This window comes from Castanea sativa, chromosome 12 (genome assembly GCF_040712315.1).
Source record: "Castanea sativa cultivar Marrone di Chiusa Pesio chromosome 12, ASM4071231v1".
In the NCBI taxonomy this organism is placed as follows: domain Eukaryota; kingdom Viridiplantae; phylum Streptophyta; class Magnoliopsida; order Fagales; family Fagaceae; genus Castanea; species Castanea sativa.
The window spans coordinates 19,078,253-19,101,906 of NC_134024.1; the positions used below are offsets into that span (position 1 = coordinate 19,078,253).

The following is a 23,654-nucleotide window of genomic DNA, read 5'->3' on the forward strand; positions in this document are numbered from 1 at the left end:
AACTTGAAAATTTGTTGGTTGAATGCTTCTTTTGTAGCATAAGGCAGCTCTGTCTTTGGATGACAATACCTACAATATGAAAGGACAATTCATTAAGAAGTACAGTGGTAGAGTATATGAAGGAACCATTAATTTCAAAATTACATTTAAAAAAAAAAGAAAAAAAAAAGAGAGTTAACATTATACATAAAAAAAAAAAAAAAAAGTAGAGCTCAAAGAAAGTCAATCATAAACCAAAGAAAAGAAAACAAAGATGAACTTGTAAAAGATAGAACCTAGAAATTTGTTGGAGTCTCTGACAATAAATGTCTTCTATCTGAAGAAGAATGAAAGATAGAAAGTGAAATAGAAACTGCAAAGCGTACGTGAGTTTATGGGTTTTAAAGTGTAGGAGTTTTAATTTACATATTTATCTTCATTAGTTGAAAACTTGTAAGTGGATATGATGAGGGTACTTTAGGCATCCAAAATGTGGAATCCAAACAGGGGAAGCCCCTTAAATAGTAGTATAGATAACATAGATGATAGAACAAGAATAATACAGATATTATGGGTTTTAAAAATCTCTGTTGTCTGATTTTCCCACAAAAAAAAAAACACTGTTTTCTTATATTGTTCTTTTTTCCTTCCAAACATGGATATATGTTCAACGTGTGTGTGCGTATGTAGGTTCGTGTGTGTGCGTGTGCGCATGTGGATTCATACACAACGTGTGTAAAACACGTGTGCGCGTGTGTATTATGAAAAATATGATCGTTTCAGTATTATCAAAATCCAAACATGAAACAAGTTGGCTTGTTGTTGGTTCTCAGGAAAAAAAAAAAAAAAAAAAAGTTGGCTTATTGTTGATGAGATTCGTGAAATTGCTTGATAAGCAAACTCCCCCGCATCTTGTTCTTTCTTCCTTTTGCCCACTTGCCTCGAAGCTTCAATAAAAACTCAACCATTTGCCAAGTGCATTGCTCGGCATTAGCTATAAATGAACTGACAAATCACAACTATGCAGTGTATAGTACACTTTTTTTCTTTTTTCTTTTTGATGCTTATATTACACTTTCTTCTCATAAGAAGGTGGGTCTCTATATGTGTAGAATCCACGTTTACATGAGAAAAATGTATACTATACTGAATATAGTAAATAATTCAATGAAGACTTTAAAGAATATTCCATTTATTCTCTAATTTGAAAGTTTTAGTGGGACAAATGGAGCTATAAAGGAATTTTAGTTCCATTTCATTCCCCCAATCTCTCCTCAAAATTTCTTACAAAAGTTAGAGTTTGAGAAAAATACTCGTTCCTTTAAAAAGAACGAGATAAAAAATACTCCTAGGCTCAGGTTTGGAATTGGCCTTTGAGAATTTCTAGAAGGGCTTCCTCTAGAGTAAACCTCTCATTTAGTAATTTACTTTGTAATTTGTATGTTGGGTTCCCATTAAATCAGTCATATTAAATGAATTGGTGCTAAAAACTTTATAGTTCAATTAGTTAGCATCTTGCGTTTACAACGAAGACATTCAAAGTTCAAATTCTCTTCTTTCTTCTCCTCAAATACTGAATTATAATGAGTAAATAAAAAGAGAGGAAAAAAATAGTAGTCTTATTTATATATCTTAAATTTGGCTTATTGTAGATTCCATTTAACTCAATTAGTATTTAGTAAAAGTTATTTAACTTGAATAATTATAGTACCCACCAAGTCAAAACTGCTCATATTTTCAATTGTCAGTTTGGAAGTTGGTAGGTTAAGGGCATTTTGGAAATTGCCCATCTTTTCCATTGATCCGTTAATATTAGATATTTAAACAAAAAATTAAATCGTTTTTCCACAATCTAGCAAGTTGAAACTAATATTTTCATTCTTAAGTTCAAGTGTATTATGACAAGAAAATTATTGCATTTGACTTTTTAAAAATTTGCATTTTCATTGATTTTACATTGAGAATCTAAAGCAAACTATTAATCTAGTGAAATATTCAAACATCATATGTATTGGGTGAGTACAATTATTTAAGGGATGACTATAACATGTTAATAAGCATTTTGCCTTATCATAATATCTTTATGATAAACTTTATCCACCATTCCTTTATCTCTTTTTCAGTCTTGCAGTATAATATGAATGTTATTTGAATTATTAATATTATTAGATAGTTTAAAATTTTATATATTACTAATGGTAATAGTAATTGGTAAATTGGTATACATAATCACATAATATTTATAGATTAATATTTCCCAATATATGTCCGGCCTTAGGATTAAATATAGTGATTTTAAGGTTTGAATATGATCTAATAGTGTTTTAGAATTTAACAATAAGTAATGTTAAGTTGTCTCTTTTTAAGCAAAATAAAATGTATAAATAGATGGGTTCGAAAATTAAATATATGTAGAACAAATTTAAAATTAAATTGCTACAATTTAATAGAATTTGGAATGAGTTTGAGATTTATATTTTTTTTAATAAATTTGGATTTAGCATAAATACTCTCAACTCAAACATGTCTTTTCTTATTTTCAAGTAAGTACACCAAAATAGATCGAAGTAGACCAAATCAGACCGAATGGACCAAACTGGACTGAATTGGGCAAACTTGGACTGATTGGACCAAACTAGATTGAATTTGGCAAAAATACTAAAATAAACCAAAATGCTAGGCTGATGTGATTCAACAGGAACATAGTAACAATAAATGCTATTTTTAAGTTTTTAGACATGATATAAATATAAGTATAGATGAGATAAAATATAGATTCTATGATATATTTCATTCTTCTTATGTAAATAAATAAATAAATATTTTTAATTCTAAAAAAAATCTTAAATATGGTGTTAATTTTTTTAAAAGTGTCAAATAATTTCAAGAAAGCTTGAAAAGAAATTTATGAGGTAAATCATAAATGAATCTATTAGCCGTTTCACAGGCTGGTGTTTAAACCTCGACCGTTCTCCTCAAATAGGAGGATCACTTTTTCTTGCATTTTTCTTTTGCGATAAAATAAGCCGCGCAAGTCCCTTTTTCCGTCCCCTTGAACAAAAAACTCACGCATTCAAATAAAAATAAAACGCCAGCCAAGACAACAAAGAAACTAAAACAAGTATCAGTTCAACCAGTACATCATTAAATTCAATTTGAGTAACATCTATGGCCCCTCATAGATGAGAAAGCAGAGAAAATGTAACCACTTTTTTTAATTGAAAGAATAACTAAATTGCAAAAATTCTAATAACCTCTTTCAATCTTACAAGTTACAAGTTACAAAGTAAAAGTTTATAAAAGGGTTGTAAACCCAATTACTTGAATTCAACCTGTAGCAATCCGTTAGTATGTCCGGTACTTACAAAAAAAATCCCAATTCCCAAGTGGTTTTTTCTGGGGCTATTTGGCATTTATATTGGATAGATTAATAAATCATGTTCTTCATTTGTTAAATCTTGACATAATTACATTAACAATACAACTGCACAAATATGAAATTAAACTACCTTCGCATAGAAGAGATCAGAACAATGCGACTAAGCTTCTTTAATGACACCACTAGTTAGAGTCCAAAGGCCACTCTCTGCACACAATCAGGGCGTCTTCTGCTAGGCATCCGAAGGAGCCCAGTAATCTGTAGCTCCGTAACTGCTCTACAAAACCTTGCTCTGAGAGAAATAGGGTTAAGGATCTTCATGGATTAAGGGGTTGGGGGTGAGGGAATCCTTGATGGAAAGGTGACATATGGAAACCTTATACACCAAAGCAAAATAGCATTTTATAGGTGGGATAGAAATTTAGTGCAGGAATCTCTTGTTTGAATCTGGAACAGCAATACTTAATTAGTACAATACTCATAAATAACACTGTAGGATTCCTTCCTCCATAAGACAATTAGTGTGAAAATCTATAGCAAAACCTCTTCAATAATTTGAAGACCTTTTCATTTTGTTCTTCACACTATAAAATAGAGAGAAGAAAAGAAGACTGGGGGGTTTCTGTCACATGAGCACATAACTGAGAATTTGGTCTTGAATGAACTCTACTTACAATGGCTACGTAACCAGAAGTTTTTGTGAAAAATGCTGAGTCAGTGTAAAAGAAGTCTGAATTGAACAAAGGAAATCCCTAATTGAAGTGCAATGGCAGCACATCAAGAACATGAAATGAAATAAAAAATATTAGTGAAGATGATCAATAAGCTCACACAATTATGAATGATACTAAGAGTACACACACGGGCACACACATTTTCATAGTAGTTTCTGGGTTTTCATGTGCTGCAACACAAATTTCAGAACATATACCTTCAACTAGAATGTGTAGTATATAACTGATGAACACAAATGCAAATGAAAAGGCAATAGGATACTGAATTGATGCTTCACTCTTGTTCTCAGATTCATTCATGTCCTTTCTTTTCTTTGGTAGTGGGGACTGTTTCGACTTGGGTTTCCCTTTCTTACTAGGACGAAGAACAATTGCTTTGAAAGATTGGAACCAGTCATGGAGATTGATAAGATCACCATGCTCCTGAGCTAGAGTATACCTAAACAGCATAGAAACATGAATTGCATTCATCAAGTAGTGGCAACTTCCAACTTCAAAAGGAACTTAACAAACAAAATGAAAGTAAAGTTAATTCACAGCATGTCTTTCAACTAAAGTGAGTCACTTTAGTTTTAAAATTAGGGTTTCACAGGTGTATGACAGAGTACCAAAACATGTAAATGGTGGTAAAAGAAAACTAGTTTTTCTAGGCTTTAAGCCTCCAACTGTCATGGCTTCAGAGAGCAAGAGAGAGAGAGAGAGAGAGAGATACCATGCTTCTTTTTTTGGGGGGGAGGGGGGTTGGGGTTATACAAGGTCATTATTATGAAATAATAAAAATTCAAATTAGACAACCTTAAAACCTCATCCCATTTCCCTAAAAATATGTACAGAATGCCTAGTAAAAGACGAGAAACAAAGAAAGCAATGATTAAAAAATAAAACATTCATTAATTATGGAAATACTGCAGGAACTAGAATCAAGACCAACTATAGCACTTTCAGATGGGCTTATGTAATAGATATTCTGAGTAAAAACTGCAAAATGTGACACAACTTATGCAATAGAACAACAAAATCATAACTAAATAGAGATATTCTGTGATAAAATTTTATAGATCCTATAATATATGTCCTACTTTCCAAAGTTTATCTGAGACTAATGAGCAATGATAATGCGTTTTCACAAATAGACTCAATTGTACAAAATTTGTAAAATATTAATTATTTGAAGCCCCCCAATTGTACACAGTCAATCTTATTTTGGACAAAGTATCCTACTCAAAATGGGGGTTCTCAGAGTGGCAAAAATTATATATTGTTGAATGGGGCATCAACTATAAAGAATAAGCCAAATTGGGCAATCTGAATCATTTCTTTTTTGATAGGTAGCAATCCCAATAATTTCTTTAACACTTCCAACAAGCAGTTCTGAAAGGAAAGGCTGATTTGAAACATCAAAAAGCTTATTTTTTATTTTGACACTAAAAGCAGAATCCCTCCAATTGTTGCCCCTGACTCTTTATATGTAATGTTGGTGGATATAAATGCAACATACCAGATAATACAAAACACTTTTTTGAAAGTTCAACAGAGAAATCAAACTATGATATCACCATCACGAAAGGGACATACATCATCAAGTGCTATGTGAATGCTTCATCCAACTATATACTTACATAACTGAGGTATCATGCATAGATGGCACAAGGATATTGCCACTCTTGCTGCAACAACTACACCGCAAAATTTTGTAAAACTCCAGAAGATCGACTTGAATCCTTCTCCTTGGATCTCCAATTAAAGCCTATTATAAGTGAGCAGTTTAAAAGTACAAAGAGATAGTAAGATTTATAAACTTAATTCCCCAGAACCTTGTAAGTGAAGGCAAGTTCTTTATACGACATAAGAATCAAGACATGTCAAAGAAATCATAATGTATGAAAATGCCTTATCCTGCTGCATATCCTGTTTTTTCAAATTTGCTATATTCTGCTGTAATGATTTGCTTCATGGATTTTAGTCAAATTTGACGTAACAGTTATTAAAACTCTGTTTGAATATTTTCCCTTGTGCAAAACAGGAAAGCTCATAAAAGATTTATTAATCAAAGTAATTCTAAGAGTGCTTACCGATTGAAGTTTCTCAACGCTCTTAAAGCAAACAATTTCATGAAAAGGAATGCACTCAATAGGCCTAAAGAAATCTCTGTTTCATAGGGGAAAAAAAGTCAGAACTCATTTCAGTAGCTGTGTATTAAGTAAATTCATTGTCAGAATAGATAGGCTATACAGGGAACCCCTTCTAATTCATTACAACATAAAGAAGGAAATTCCAATTTTGGATGTTTGTACTGTAAAAAATATCAATGCAACTGAAAATGTTAACACACCAAATTGAGGATCTAAAAATGGGACAAGAAACTTCAACATAGTTTTTGGTCATTTAATTCACACATGCATAAAGTAAACCATGGATAGTAAGCAGACCTGCTCTCTTTTGTAACAAGTCCATTGACCTAAAGCTATGGTCATAAGATTGACCAAGGATAGAAAAAAAAAAAAAAAACAGTGGATCTAATTACATTACAGGCCATTGGAAGAGCATATTGCAAAGAAGCAAAGTTATATAACTTATAAATAAGTAACACAGTACCAGTTGCAACATTGGTGCATTTTCTATGAATGGAACAAAAGTTTTGACAAGTAATCAATAGACTTTATTAAATCGAAGTAAAACCTTAGGTATTTTTTTTTTGAGAATCTACCTTAGGTATTTAAAATCTAACAATAGGTGCACCGAGAGAACATGCAAAATTCAACTGATCTGTGAAAAGAGAACAAAACTGGATGCAGCTGAATGCTAGCATCCACACATACAAAGTTCTCTGAAATATAGACTTAAGCTGCATTCCTCCCCTCCCTCCTAAAAGTTTACACGATACAGAGGAATAGAATTCTAGATCAAATTAGGTTTGAATTTGTAATGAGCATTGTTTAATTTTAATAGTCTATGGAAGTATCTTATCGTTAAATTAGTTTTGTTTAAAAGGAAAAGATTTCTAAATTATGTTTAGATTGATTGTTTATTCAGGATGGAGGCTTATAAAAAATGTCAGAGTGGATTCCCATTATATAAAGATAACCAGATTTTGGATCATATTTTCACATCCTCAACCAGAAGCATATTTTTTCAACCTCTTAAAAAGTAATGGCCCAATGAAAATTTTCTTCCCTTAGCTCATAGATATTGATGAAGTTTGTCAACCTCAGCTGCACCATAATGCATCAGTTTCTCTTATGACAGGAAAAGTAAATATTACACAATTTTTCTTCCTAAATTCAAGCTCAGTTCACATAATACCAGATGTTATTGCAAAAGGAGAAGTAATCTGAAAAACAATGGAACAAATTTAGCAAAATTTGAATTTTATGAAATCAAAAGAAAATCAAATCACAAGTGGGGTTCAGCAGAACCTATATCTGATATGCCATTTCATCTTGTTAATGATTAGACTTGAAATAAATTACCAAAATCCTAAGTTAGGGGTCAACGTTCATTTATACAAGGGAAAAGAAAGAAATACGCCAAAAAAATCTTTAGTAGTGTTTGACAAATACCATTCTCTCACAATTTCTAATTTTTCAGGAACAAATCAAATTCTCAACACTCTAATAGTTCTTTCCAATTGATTTTAATAAGGCAAGTATTTCCGGATTGTTTCCAAGTCAAAGGAAAACATTTCAACATGTCAAGACTCACACAACTACAGCAGCACTGGTTGAACTAAAAATTAGCAAAAAAATCCATTGGATTTCAAGATCATGGTCTATAAGCTAATAGGCTTTTCTAGAAATGCTTGTAACATCCCCAGTTGATGCAAGCTACAAAAAGCTCAAAAGAGAAAGCAAATTTAATGACCAAAAAGAATATAAAAAATAGTTGATATTCAAGAGGGGGCCTACTTAGGGTCTGCCAGGATCTGGTCTAGTTGATGTTAAGTCTGAGCTTTACAGTGGCCCAACAGTTAGTTGTGTTACCAGATTTTCTTTTTTACAGTCTTTAGTAATTTTACAACTTGCTTCACTAGTCAAACTTCTTTCCTGTATAAATTAAGAGACCTAACCTCATTACAAAAAGGGTGCTAGAAGCTTGAAAAACGACCTTATTATTTATCAGTTTCCTATAGATGAATATAAACAAAATCCCAGCAACGGTGTAATTGCCTTTATTCCTAAATTGGATTGCTTAGTAAATGTTGTATGATGGCCTTCACTACTATAATTTTCTTTGTTTTGTTCTTCTTTTGGCTACTATAGCACTTGCAATATGGATTAAATGACTGATTAATCATTAATGTATCATACTGCAAATGATCAGCACACAAGTAATGTAGTTGCAAAAGAAACATGCTCTATTACAAACACATATTTATACATTTAACCTAATAGATGAAGAATAGAATAGAATTTGTCAAGATTCTGTTATGGAAAATAAATCCACATCCCATCTAAGCAAGAAGAAAAATATACAGCATATATATCCTTACCCAACCAAGGAATCTAATAATGCAGCAGCTTTCTCACTTATTGCTTTTGAGTCCTTCTCACTGTTTAAAGGGCTCAAAGATGAATGTCTCCTGTCATACCAACAAGGTCATAACAGAGCCCCAAGAATCAATGTTCTGTAAAAGAATGCATATATCATACATACACAGTAAATACATGTGCATGTACACATACATTTACAAACATGAAAAGCAAAGAAGTAATATGATGAAAATTAAGAGAATACAAACATGTCATAAGAAGATTATCTATCTCAATTCCAGCCAGGATCTTAATGTAACTCTATACATCTTATGACAACAAAATGACCATCTTATGGATGATACACGGTGAAATAAAAAAGCAACAGAAAAGTTAATTTGACCACCAATGTCATAAGACCAGATCAATCAAGAAATAAGCTTCACCTTCTAGTAATTTCCACAACAAATAAAATCCCATCCCATTTTCCACAACAACTCATTGTACATGTACTGATGTACATACAAACAAATGATGAACTTTTTGTTTCTACAGATGAAGTTCCTTTTGAAGTTTCAGCTAAGAAAACTATCAAGCCCCAAAAAGAATAACAAAACTAGATAACTTTATACATGCAATAAATTGACAGCTGACCTAATTTCAAATTCTGTAATCCCATTATGAATTCGGGTTCCCTCATAATGTATTATCTATCAAATGAATGAAAGATGTAGCCTTTTGGTGTTTGATGTTTACGTAGGTCTTAGTGACCAAATCATATAAGTTAATCTCTTCCAATCTTCCTTTCTCATGTTCTCTCTATTTTCAATAATATTTAAAATTTTGACATTGTATCAGAGCAGGTCAATTGAGCATTGCTTGAATCTCCTCACTCCCATCCCATCATTTCCCTCTTGTTATTGATTTCTAATATAATCACTTTGCCAATCAACTTTTATGATCTGCTTCTTCTTTTCCCCTTCCTAATTTCAAATAGGAAACATCACCACTTCTATTAAAATTATGGTTAATATTTAAATTTACCATTACCTATGTAAGGATATTGCTAAGTTATGGAAACTAACACGCATCACAAAAAAGGGATGGAACATTTAACATGCGGCAGTAGCATGAGATATAATCCTAATATGAAAGAGAGAAGGTTAAATAGAAAATTACTTGGATATGTCATCGGCGTTTTGTTTCAACTTGCCATCTTCAAATCTGAATTCAGACTGCAACTCCTTGACTTTGTCATGGATCTGTCGAAGGCATATTATTTCATAACAATTAGCTCAACAATCTAATGAATAACAAGTTAATTCTGTATCATGGCTATTAAATATGGAAAAGCAATACAGCACAAGGTGTGAAATGCAAGAGGAAACATAAGATTGCTTGATTATAAACCTAAATATTAATTAAGGCACAAACAAGTACAAGTCAAAGAAACTGTTGACTCCTCTAAATGATAAGGACCATAAATAATTATGAAAACTTTTGATACATTAAAGGACATCTTCAGATTGATGTACGTACAATGTTGACTAAAGTATACTTGATCAAGTAATAAATTCATCCAAAACTTTATAAAACCAACAAAATAGTTTTTCAAACATTTTACGAAGCTCACTTTTATAACATACAGGTATACTTTAGTTTTAGAAATTTTATGAACTTTGCAGCTGTAGAAAGTAGATGGAGAATAAAGGAATGTACAGTTTGACAAGAAAAGGTGTAGGACCCTCCTCCCCCCCCCCCCGCGGCGGGTGAGCAAGGGAATTTTGGTGGTTAAGCTGTATGATTAACTATTCTAATAATGGCATTCCAATCGGTTGTGGTTGCACGCAAAAGACAGCAAGGTGGATAAAAGTTAATTGTCAAAACCTCCACAGGTTCTTGTGGCTAAACGTATGATCCTGCTGTGGGTAACTCTTAAGAGTGTTAGCAGTTAATTAGTAAAATATGAAGATTTAGAGTTAAATGAGAATAAGAATAGAGAGACAAAGAGAAAAGAAAGAAGAGGTTGAGGTCGTTAACTTATCAAGCCCACAGCTTAGCATATATTTATATTAGGGTTTATAACATAATTACAAAAATACCCTTATTAATATGCTAAAATAAACAACATCTAGAACTAACTCTAACATTAGCGAAAAGCACTTCCAAAATTACTCACACGGAAGCAGCTTAACCATATGCAAATACATGAAATAGATCAAGATGAATTCAAGTTCTCCCATAAACTAAAGGCAAATGATTAAACTGTGGATAGAAATGATTTTCAACTGACAAGGAGAATGACCTATGCAAAATAGTTTTTTTTTTTCTTAATTGTTGGTAATTTTTTTTTTTTGATAAGTTAGTTGTTGGTAATTACACATGCATTTGGTAGTTCTTAAACCCACAACCTCATCCTTCACCTTGCTCTTACTAAGATGTACCATTTGAGTTAGAGCTTGTGGCACCACATGCGAAAATTTAAAAAATGGTTTTAATTATAAAGTGAAATTGCTATTTCATAGATGGATTAATCTTCCAAGCAAATCCCAGAGACTTCTCAACTTTCTCAAAACTACAAGCATACCTCAGGTACATCCACAGTAATTTTTTCCCAATTCTTCAACAACTGATAGAGCATTGCTGCCGGGAGATCTCTGATTAAATTCAAAGTTCAAAATAGTGACATGAAGCAAAAAGAAATTGAAGTTACTATGCATACTCATAAAGAAAAACAGTTAATCTTCATGTTAAGAGACAAAAGATTTTGGTAAAACATATATATTCCCATGAAAAAAGAAGATATCAGCATAAAAAAATACTGGATCTTTCAATATATTATTGCATGAAATAAATTGTAGACAATAGCTAATTAAACTTACAATTAAGTTTTAACAAACTCCAAGATCCAATTTAAGGATTAAATTGTTAATGAAAAAATTCAAGGTCTAGATCATTTATTCCACAATATTAAGCTATCAAAGCAAGATATAGAACAAGAATCACCAAGTTTCACTGCTTTATAACTAACAAAATCAACCAACAGTGCATATAAATCGATCAGTGTGGTTATAGTTCAACAACTCTATTATTGTCGTTCATATAATATGAAAATTATACCTTCTCTTTTTTGTCATAAAGGAAATTATACTGGAGAAAAGAGTTTTTGCAGTGATTGAGCCAAATCCTAGCAGGTAAAAATATTAATGTAGAGGGTGATTATAATGATCATTAAGGATTATATCCCCTGATTAATTTCACATTTTATATTGCGACCAAGCTAAACCATTTGAAACAAATCCCTCATTCTTGGGTGGTTTTCTGTCAACATGAAAGACTATCAGCCCTTCCTCCTTTTTTTTCACCTCAAAAACATAAAGGAGAAATTTTCATTTTTCCAGAGATAGAGCTAAAGAAGATTTGCAAAATATTGTAGGTGCTCCCCTTGGGACACTCTCAACTATTAACATGGACTTATAACAATATAAGCTTATTTCAGTTCATCTTAAATGCAGACATGTTTATACCTTACTTTGCGTATTATCTGACTGATCAAACCTCCTTTCTGAGAGGTAGAATACTTTCGCCGCATAAAACGATCGCTAGTTATAGGTAAACCACAATCGTTTTCTAGTACCACATTATTGGAAGCTTTTGAGGTGTACAAATCAGGATCAAGTGCCTCACATAACAAGTCTAGCAGTCGGATTTTATCACAATTTCCAGCTTCATAAAGGCACTGCAAGGAGCAGTAATTGTTAACAAACAGAAGTACTAGTTCCATGACATGACACATTGCTACCTATTAATGAAAACAACTGTAATTATAAAAAGAAATGACAAGTTCTGAAACAGGAATTTCACCAGAATTATTAATATTTGCATTACAGGTAAAAAAAAAAAAAAAAAAATTGGACAAAGATAAACCCAGGAAACAAAATCAGAATATAAATTTGTAAGTTTACAATAAGAAACAAGACAAGGAATAATTCTTTCAAAATTATATGGGAAGTGATTTATAAATATAAAAAATAAAATAAAACAAAGAATCAGAGGCCTCACCAAGACAACAATGCTCCAGCACTTGTGCAGTCTCTTCAGTTCTGACAAACCATGGACCAAACTTTTGCCATTCTGTTCAGCCATTTGATTCCTATTAAAAGATCTTCGAGCAAAGTCAGTTTTTTTTTTTTTTTTTTTTGTGTGTGTGTGTGTGTAGGTAATTACACGTGCACCCAGTGGGTCTTGAACCCACAACCTCATCTTTCACCTTGCTTACAAGGGAAGGAGATGTCATTTAAGTTAGCGCTCATTAGCAACCAAAGTCACTGTATTTTAATCTTTATTTAGCATTGTTGAGCATTTACAGAAAACCATATAGCATCCAACTGCTAAATATTTGCATTACCTTACATATAACGGAAGCTGAGGAGCATTCTTCAATATTATTTCTGGCAGTAAACCACTTTTCTCTCCCTGAAACACATCCAATTTCCAAACATTGTTTGGATGAAAAGAAAAATCAACAGGCATCTAAGCTTAAATTCTCATCAAGGATGTAGGTTTTTACAAAAATCTGAAGTGTTGACAAAATTAAACAATTTTCAATTGGGGATTTGGTTTCCAGTGCTGTTATTGTTGCTCCCACAGATATTTCAACCTGTGAGATATCTTGCTTGAACTTTTAAGTGAAAACTGTGCAAGCAATAACTCTTTCATGGAATAACATTTCCCTTCCCAGAGCAGAGAAACAAAAATAATCACCACCTATTTGCTTTGTAAATTTTCACAGTAGGGGAAACTGGGTAATAAAAGAAAAAAAAAATTGAAAATAGCATCCAGTTGTGCACCTGAAAATATATGCTACTAATGCATATCATTTACATACATGACGAGCAAAGAGAGCAGAAAAATTAATTATCGATAACTACTAGTTGTTTTTATTTATATACTGTAAAATGTAAGAATTCAAATGTGAATATCATAGTTAACGTCCATACCATGGTGTAAATTTTCAGGCAAGCAATTTCCCTTGTGAGGAGGGGGCTAGGGGATTAAATGGTGAAATGACATAAAAAGCCCTTCCTAAAATCCTATCTTATAAGATTACAAATAGCAATTTTATCAAATAGTAATAAAATGTTTGATGAAAACTGGTATCACATAGAATCTCGAATCTTTTATTGAAACTTCATCTGTTGATCACATAGAATCTTTTATTGAATCTCACCCTACTATCTAACACACTATTAGTTTTCAACATTTCAAGTTGACCTTTTTTTGTAACTTCCCCCAAAGTTCCCAGGGAGGGGGGGCAGTTCTAAAACAACCACCCTCACAATCCCCCCTCCCTCTTTTTTTTTCATTCTTGATATTTTGAATCAAATTGGCCCCAAATATACCTAGATTGTATATCCACACCCTGCAAGCAGAGTGCACAGATAATAAATGCTGCACTCTCCAGATAATAAGGCCTACACACCAATGCCAATCCATTAATACCATATATAAGAACAGAGGTAATACGTACCCATAGATTATGCAACTAAGTTAAGGTTTATTAAACAAGTATTGAACTAAAATATGGGATGTTTTAGTAATACGGCTAAAAAAGGAAAAATTCAAACAGTAATGCCAAAGTAATATGACTAAACAACGGAAAATTTTAAAAATTGCAAGAGGATAAAGAAATTTGACCTCTTGTTCTTCTTCATCGAGCAAGCCACCAAGTATGAAGCTCTGAGGCTCCATGGAGAAATGTAGGGCACATGCAATCTGAAAAATACTTTTTAGAATATATATCAGCTGGGACAAATTATGCTGCTAGTAAGTATCTTTAAAAGGAAAGAGACAAAGATAAAAATGATAATAGACACACACTACCAACCTTCAAAGCTCTAATAAATGATATTAGTGTTCCATCCTGGTTTAAGAAGTAGTTTCTCAAGAAAACAGCTACCTTATGACCAACACTAAACCCAGAACACTGCTTCACAAGGACTGCCTCAACAACTGCATCCATTCTCTCGGCTGGTGATCCCAATACGAACTTAGAAGGGCACAACTGCTGCAACACATTTGAAGGAAGAAGGTTTCTTGGAGCATCCAGTGTTGTGGAAACACCCATTAATAGAATAATTGGAATCTTTACAACCCATTCACTGATTGAGATCAAAGAACAAGTTGCAGGCAGTTATTGCATAAACAAATGACACACACATACAGGTATCAGATAATATAAAAGAACTTATGGGAAGGGTGGCAATAGGGATGGAACCAGGAAAATTTCTTTGGGGGTGGGGGGAGAGAGACCATAATCTCAAAAATAATTGAAAGTTTATGCGTTTACATGAAAAAAGTCAGTGAAAAACTTCATTATGAACAAGAAGTAAACTAACACCACTCACCAATTTCTCTTTTGGACTTTTAAGATTATACACTTTAATTAGATATCAAATTTTCATATAAGGTTACATAAATCGCAATAAGAATTTGTCAGAAAATTTTGTAGAGTTTTTTATACTAAAATAGATCAATATTAGACATTTTTACTGTCTTTATATATTCTTTCATGACTTCCTTATAAAACTCTTGAGTGATTGAATTTAAAACAGCTAACTTTATAAACTTCAGTTTTTTTTTTTGGGGTGGGGGGGGAGGGGGAGGGGGGAGAAACCAGATCATAGTTCTGCCCCCGGGTGACAAGATGCAGTAGAGTACCTCAACATAAGGATGAATTCAGATAAGACAGACCCACAACATCGTTCCATATCATCTATGATCACAACCACTGGGGAATTATTGTTTTCTTGTTCTCTGTACCATGATGCTAAGATGGACATATCAGCTGCCTGCTCAAAAGCAACATTACAAAAAAGAATTTAGAAACCCCTTAACAAAAAAACTTAACTTGAATTTATGCAGGAATGTCTACATGTAAGTACTTACATCCAAAGTAGCCATTAAGAACTGTCTCAATAAACCTCTGAGGCAACCACCAATCCCATTCTTGGCTGAGAAGTCCAAGGACGAAAGGTTAGCCACATGGCATTCATGAGATTTCAAACAAAGGCCAACCTCTTCAAAAGTCAATAGATCGTCAACGAACTCCATATTCTCTGCCAATCATCAATTAAGACTGCATATTAGAATATACATGTGTGTGTATTTATCAATTCTGTTTGAACATACTTAAATATATAAGTGAGCAATACAAACTGTGTCTAACAATACATAAATGCAAGTGTGCATCCCCAACAAAGCAATTCAGACAGATATCATTACATACTACTATACCAACCAGCACAAAGAATGCAGATGAAGATTTTAATCCCTATTCTTATACATCCAACAGCAGAAAATGCTACTAATATCTACTTGATATGTACTACCATTTTCTGTAACCAAACATTAACTCGAAGCATTGAAATAGACGAGAACTTACTTGTCAGAACCAGCCCCGCAAACAACAGTTTAGAAGAAGCATCTGTTACAATGGGAAAAGCTCGAGTTGCTTCAGCGATACCAGGTGTTCCAAATGATTTGATAGTATTAAAGGACTCACAAACCCAGCGATGTATTTCATCGAATACATTAGTATTGATACCCCTCAAAACATCCTGCAAATATAAATAAAGATTCTATTCGGTCACTAACAAAAGTGAAGGAAATGAAACCAACATTTGACATCTTATTGCACACTTTTTTGTACGCACACTGGAAATTGTGACTTAAGTAACGATTACTAACTTAAAAATTGTGACTTCAAGTCACGATTTCTCCAGGTGTGTACATGTGTGTGCAATAAGTAGCGTGTAATAAACACTACTCATATATATGTGTACGCGCCAGCACGCGACTTGAAATTTGGAAAACTTAAATAATTTGTGATATCTAGAACATTAAAATTTAATTTTACATTTCTCAAAAAAAAAAAAAAAATGTTAGCTTCCAAATTTCCTTAACCTGCACATATTCTCTAATACTCTAAAAATTGAAATGTTAGGTTCAACATTCCTAAACCTTGATAGTGGAGTCGATTTTCGACCAAACAAGCTCGAAAGCTTCCATACGTAATTGCTCGAAGCGTTGTTGATCGCGTTCTTCGGATTTCTCAGTCTTCTTAGTAGGTGATGGAGACAGATCAATTCGCCTTCGGGTTTTCCCTGTTCCAGCTGACCTTGTCTCAGATTTTCGGGACGGAGCTTTGTGAAGAACAAAGAATGGCTGTGGTGAAAATTTATATTAGCGCTCCATTTGCTTTAAACAAAAGTAATAATATTAAATTAAGAGAACTTATCCCTTGTTTGGATGATTAGAAAATGCGAGAAAAAAATCATAAATCAATTTAAACGGAAACCTGATTGAATCTCTGATTCGTTCAATTTGATTCTTTGAAGTATTAATCTTCAAAATCTTTGAATATACTGAGATCAGAGAGTGAGAGAGAGAGTGTACCTGGAGATTATTTTCGATGGTATCGGGTGCAGATTGAGTTGGTGAATCCGCCGCAGAAGCCGATGTGGGCGCCATTCGCTGATACTGATAGATAACACACTCTCTCTCTCTCTCTCTCTCGCTTGCTCGCTAGGGTTATCTGTCTCTCTCTCTCTCTCTCTCTCTCTGAGTATCTCCCTCCCTCTCTTTTTTTGGCGGGAAAAACATCCAGGGGTAAATACGTAAAGTATCTAGGTTGTGGTCTATACGGTGGACATTCACGTTTTAGTAAGCCCATGGGTTAAGATTTGCTTTTTGTTGGGCCTAGTTGACGGTCATTGAGAGTGAGACTGCAATTTCAAAAGGCCCAACCCAGGAAAAGGTCAAAGTTTGGTTCAGCTTAAGAGTTAAGCCGTAGGCACTCTATACAAAAATAAAACTACTCCAGCCATACATTAGTGGATGACAAATGCTGTGGTTCTAGTTTTTCCTTCTTCTTTTTTTTTTTTTTTTAATTTACAAATAGAAAATGTTCTAGGTAGGTATTTTTATAAGACTTTGGTGTGAATTATTATTATTATTATTTTTATTTTTATGAAAATCAATTTCCATTTACATTAAGAATTCTATAATTTAAAGTGTAAAATTGAAGATTAGAAAATTTTAGTCTGAAAAAACAATAAAACCATAATAACTATAATAACTAAGACATAATAAAATATTATAACAATAATTTTTTTAATTATTATTAAGGTGAAACCATAAGTATGAAAGAATTCCTTTACAAATATATTGTCATTTTTGATAATTTATGCCTCAAACCACAATTTTGATAATTTATGCCTCAAACCACTTAGGGCCTATTTGGTTAGCCGAAAAAAGTATCATTTTTTATTTCCATTTTCAGTTTTTAGTGGGTTCTACCACTAAAAAACTAAATTGGTTTTAGCATTTGTATTTAGTTTTCATTTCAATATCTTAAAGTTAGCTGCCTTTCATATTCATAACCAACTGAAGTCACTATTACTTTTTACATATAATTCATTAATGCTACTCAATCCAAGGCACATCAAAACAATAGAGAAAAGGTAGAAGCAAGTTACATTACACACCCACAAACCTAAGCAAAAAAAAATGCTAAAACCTAAGCAAGTTACATTCATTTGTATTTAATTCATTAATAAAGTTAGCTGCCTTTCATATTCATAAACAACTGAAGTCACTATTACTTTTTACATATAATTCATTAATGCTACTCAATCCAACGTACATCAAAACAATAGAGAAAAGGTAGAAGCAAGTTACATTACACACCCACAAACCTAAGCAAAAAAAAAAAAAAAAAAACATTACACACCAACAAACCTTAGCAAACAAATATATATTTAATTCAATTTCTAATGTCTCCTCCCTCAAACCTTTCTTCCTGGTACCGGTTGCCTCACTCCAAAAGTCTTCATTAACCAATCATGATTCCTTGCAATCACAATATGCCCAATAGCCACCCCAACAAGCAGTCCACATCCATAGCCAATCATAACAATTCTCCAACCAAATTGAAGTGGAGACCCCAAATCTTGGCTCTTATTCGAGGTTGAAGGTAAAGGTGGTAAAGCCTCATAATACTTACATTTCTTTGACAATGGGTTTCCACACAATTTTGAATTTCCCTCAAATGAACTGTTTTGAAATGTATTAAATTGTTTTCCTTGTGGTATAAGCCCCACAAGATCGTTATGAGAAACATTGAAGGATTCCAAGAAAGTAAGTTGTGTTAGCTGCTTTGGGATCTCACCTATGAGCTTGTTTTGAGAAAGGTCCAACGATTCCAACTCTGCAAGATTTCCTAATGTTGGTGGGATGTAGCCAGTGAGAATGTTATTGGAAAGATTGAGCAAATGAAGTACTTTTATATTTCCAATTGATTCTGGAATGTCTCCTGCAAATCTATTACTAGAAAAATCAAGGGCTGTAAAAATTTCTTGGACCTTTTCATAAATTGTGTTCACTCCCTTGTTTGTCATCATCATTAAGAAACTATACACAAAGTACACTGTGAAACTCGGATAAGTGAAATTTGTTGCAAAAGTTGAGTATACTTGAATATATGACAAGTGGTATTCACGATCAAAGATGGAAGAATTCGAGTTTTGAAATAATTCTACTGGCAACATTCCAGTAAAACTATTGTATGAGAGGTCAATGATTTGTAAGTTAGGAAACTCATAATTCATGCTGTGAGTCTTTATTGGTCCGTAAAATTTGTTAGACCGCAAAATGAGAATCTTCAAATTTGGAAGGTTTCCTAACCAAGAGGGGAAAGTATCATTGAACTGGTTATTACTGAGATCAAGGGCCTTCAACATTACACACTTGACCAAAGATCTTGGTAACCGCCCTTGGAATTTGTTTTGGCTGAAGTTAATTACCATTAATTTGCTTCCATTTGCCCAAATTTGTGGGACGCTTCCTTCGAATTTGTTCCTTCGTATATCCAAAACGACCAAAGAATCACCGAAGTTGTGCAAGCATTGAGGAAGTGGACCACTTAAGTTGTTCTCTGACAAATCAAGGACCTGAAGAGAACTCAAGTTACAAATCAATTCGGAAATTTTTCCAATGAATGAATTGTTTGATGCGTGGTATTGCAAAGTGGAAGATGATGGAATTGGAAGTGATCCTTGGATATTGTTAGACGAAATGTCTAAAATGGCCAGATTGGTCCATGGAAGAAGAATGGGATGCTGACCGAGACTTGTAAGAAAGTTGGTAGAAAGGTCGATTTCCTTCAGACTTTCTTTACTCATGTTCCAAACCCATTCTGGTACTTCACGAATATTGTTGCCATATAGGTATAGCAACTCCAATTCATCTTGATTTGCTAGGAAATTTGGGAACTTGCTCAAGTTGCACAGAGACAATCCTAAATTTAAAAACTTTGGAAGGGTTATATTGGCACTGGTTTCACTTTCAAGTAATAATACTTGATTACCAGATAGACGCAATGTAGTTAACTTTTTGAGCTTTACAAACTTGTCAATCTCCACAGTGCCATTAAAGTAGTTACCGGAAAGATCAAGAGATTCTAGATTTGTAAGGTTAAAGATTGAGCTTGGAATCTGGCCACCAAACTCGTTGTCACCAAGAAGCAAGGTAGTTAGTTTTGTCAGATTTGCAAGCTCAAGAGGTATTGGACCAGTGAATTTATTACCGTGAAGGAATATAAAAGAAAGTTGGATGAGGTTTCCAAAGGAAGATGGAATGCAGCCCTCATAAGTGTTATGTGAAAGATCCAGAGAATTTAGACGTGTGAGGTTGCCAAGTGAAGATGGAATGAACCCAGAGAAGTTGCAACCCCATATTGATATTGTAGTTAGAGACCCAAGGTTTCCAATTGAAGCAGGTAGCTTACCTGAGAAATTTGTATTTGAAAGATCCATTCTCTCAAGGGTGCTACTCCATTGAAAGTCAGGCAGATGGCCGATGAGACCTTCGTTGTTCCATACCTCAAGAACTCGTAAATTCGGAAGCTTAAAGATGCCTACTGGAAATTCCCCATGCAATCTGCATTCACTGAGACTGAGGAACGTTAAAGAAGACAAATTTGCCAAGATCGTAGGCACCATGGAGATTATTTTCACCCCACTCAAATCAAACTTTTCTAGGCTAGTTAAATTTTCAACTAGACTTTTTAAACTAGGCATCTTGAGTTCTAAATGACTGTTTCTACTTAGATTGAGGGATGACAATTGGGACAATTGTGAAACTTCTAATGGGATTTGACTAGCAAACACAGAAAAAGAGAGATCGAGATGAGTTAGTTTAGATAGATTGGAAATGGTGGATGGGATTTGAGAGTTGTTAAAATCATTGTCAGCAAGATTAAGCCTTCGAAGATGAACAAGATGGAAAAGGCTGCTGGTGGAGTTAATAGAACCGTAGAGATAGCTACTATTGAGTTCAAGGCCAATCACATGGCCCGTGAACTCATCACACTCTACCCCATCCCATGAGCAGCAGTCATTGTTGTTTCCTTCTAATGCCCAGGATGCAACCTTGGGATAAGCCCACGGTTCAGAAGAAGAGGCCTTGTTGATGACAAAGCTGTCCTTAAATTGCAACAAGTAAGACCTTTCATGACCACGACAAAGAGGCTGCACAGAAGAAAAAGAGCGAGTGGCTATAAGATGAAATGTTGAGAGAAAAGAAAGCAAGTACACAAATTTTAAATGATACAAAGAGGACGCCATAACTTATGTCTAAATTAACTATATGTTTTTCACTCTTATATAAGCAGGGATAGTCCTTTCCTTTTACGAGGATTTGGACTTACGTGTCTTCACGCCGTAATCCAAGTGGCTTCAATTCAATCTTGGAAAAGTACTTTTGGAAAATTTTAAACTAATTATTACTATTACATTGACCGGTTGCCCTCTTGTGGTTGTGGTTGTGGTTATGTTTCCATCACTTCCTGGTTCCATTGTCCATACAAATATACAATTAGTCAATTACCCAATCAGATTTGAAGAAGGGAAAAGCTTTGAGAAATTTCAAAAATAAAAAAAGTTTATGCCTTTGATTTACCTTTTCTAAAAAGTACTGCTGCACTGGTCTCTAGTAGCAATCAGATTAGCAGCAATCATCCTCTAGTTGGATTGGCCAATATATATCATCGTTGCTTTAGTTCACTTTTGATAAAATTGCCTTTCCACGTGGGCGAACTAATTGCACTGCCAATGTCTATTCGTTGTTGATTAAGTAATTATTGAAAAAAGAAGTCTTTTCATGGGCATGTTTTCACTATATCTTGTTCCCCATTTAATCCTAGTAAAATGTTATACATGCCAGGGCCGGGGGGGCCTAGAAAGTACTAGCAGAAACTCTACCAAAATAGGGGCAATACTTAGACAGTCAAGCAATGCTCTAGGACCATCTGAAAAGCATAAACAATATATATAATCATAATCACAAATCTGAAATAACAAAACATAAATGACAAATTTCCAATTTTACCCATTTAAATTTCTCTCCCTCAATAATTTCACTCTCTCAGCTCTTATTCGTCCTCTAGTTACCATTGTTTTTTACCTGAATCCTTGTGCTTCTCTAGTTCTTGTTTGCACTATCATACCGTTATGGTTGATGCTGTCTACTATTTGAACAACTAAAATCTTTTTTTTTTTTTTTTTATTCTTCTTCCTTTTCTTCTTCTTCTTTTGGCTTCAATTTCTCCACCAGTTCGTTGAAATCCTCGACTATTATTTTCATTCTTCTACTTTGATTTCTCAACCAGCTCACCGTCTCTTTGTTTTCTCAAGAGGTTTTATTATTATTATTATTATTTATTTTTTTACTTCTCCTGTATCTACTTTTAAGCTTTTGGTCAAAAATGTCAAATACTCGTGGTTTTTAGTATTGTATTTTGTCCAAGAGTCCATCTACTGTACATGTGGGTTCTCTTCACCACATCTTTCTTTTCCCTACCTTTTATCTATCTTTTTTTTTTAGAGAGTTTTAACCTATGGCGTTTGCTCCTGATGATAGCTCTTTATCATCAGACCAAGACACCAATCAGTTTTTTTGTATAGGTGGGGATTGAACCTCAAATGTCTTATACAACCATCAGATACTTTACCAGTTGAGCTAACTGAAATCCACATCTATCTTGTTTTTCATATTGATTGAGGTGTGATAGGAATCTAAATGTGTCTATTGCAGTATGTAACGTTATTAAGTTTGATCTATGAATTTATGGCTTAAAAAGTAGATACATGAATTTACATTTTTTGTAAAGCTCTTAAATAAAAAAGTGAGATTCTAATTTATCATTAAATTAAATATAATATATTTATATATAATGATAATTCTAAATGGTACATCAGGATCAACTAGTACCGAAACATATTGTTTTTTTTTTTTTAAACTAAACTTAAATGACCTTAGACACTTTTGCTTTCCCCCCTCCCCCTCCCCCTTAAGCTCAAATCCTGAGTTTGTCCTTGTTAATGCATAATGTATTTTAGCAGACTTTGGTGCTCTAAAACCTTTTAACCTAGCCGACTTTGAAGACATACATATAAGCTTATGCCTTGTTTGTATAGGGTGCTGCAATAAGCTTGGGGGGGGGGGGGTCCTTTTGTAAGGTGTTGCGACGTGTTCTTTGTTTTGGTCAAAGTATTTCTCTCTTGCTAGTGTGGCAAATTTGTATTTGGCTTGGTACCTACGGTGCATTTGGTTAGAGGTGAAAATTAGGAGATAGAAAATGAGGGAGAGAAAAATGAAGAGAAAATAGTACGATAGAATGTTTGATTGAGAAAAGAAAGTATAAAAGATTTTGGTGGGAAAAATTGAGGAGAAAATGGGGGGGGGGGGGGGGAGGCCTTAGATGGGAAGTTACTCATCTACCCCTCTCCTCCCTTCAATTAATTTTGATGTTTTTTATTCTCTTCAACAATTTTTTTTCCTTATAAACTTTTTTTTTTAATTTAATGTAAAAAGGGTATGAGAGTAAATTAATACAAACTATATTTTTTATCATCTCTTTCTTTTTTTCTCATCAATCAAACGAAAGAATTTTGGTGAAAATATCATTTTGGTAGCCATTAATTTTCAAATTGAAATTAATTTTGGTTCCTATCGTTAACTCATTAACGAAAA

The 23,654-nt window shown here is 33.4% G+C and overlaps 2 protein-coding genes across 2 annotated transcripts; both read right to left on the bottom strand.

Annotated features, from left to right (window-relative positions):
• Positions 1 to 3,176: 3,176 nt before the first annotated feature.
• On the bottom strand, positions 3,177 to 17,173 carry LOC142618714 (origin of replication complex subunit 3). The gene is made up of 17 exons (XM_075791704.1): positions 17,019 to 17,173; positions 16,584 to 16,787; positions 16,006 to 16,180; positions 15,510 to 15,679; positions 15,282 to 15,412; positions 14,449 to 14,722; positions 14,259 to 14,336; positions 12,970 to 13,037; positions 12,624 to 12,714; positions 12,089 to 12,300; positions 11,149 to 11,218; positions 9,741 to 9,823; positions 8,582 to 8,671; positions 6,165 to 6,240; positions 5,712 to 5,839; positions 4,355 to 4,531; positions 3,177 to 3,650 (listed from the first exon to the last, which is right to left on the bottom strand). Exons 1-17 carry the CDS (start codon positions 17,091 to 17,093, stop codon positions 3,545 to 3,547), a joined length of 2,208 nt encoding a protein of 735 aa, XP_075647819.1. The 5' UTR covers positions 17,094 to 17,173; the 3' UTR covers positions 3,177 to 3,544.
• Positions 17,174 to 18,387: 1,214 nt separating this feature from the next.
• On the bottom strand, positions 18,388 to 21,247 carry LOC142620311 (uncharacterized). The gene is made up of 2 exons (XM_075793701.1): positions 20,052 to 21,247; positions 18,388 to 19,616 (listed from the first exon to the last, which is right to left on the bottom strand). Exons 1-2 carry the CDS (start codon positions 21,245 to 21,247, stop codon positions 18,410 to 18,412), a joined length of 2,403 nt encoding a protein of 800 aa, XP_075649816.1. The 3' UTR covers positions 18,388 to 18,409.
• Positions 21,248 to 23,654: the final 2,407 nt, after the last annotated feature.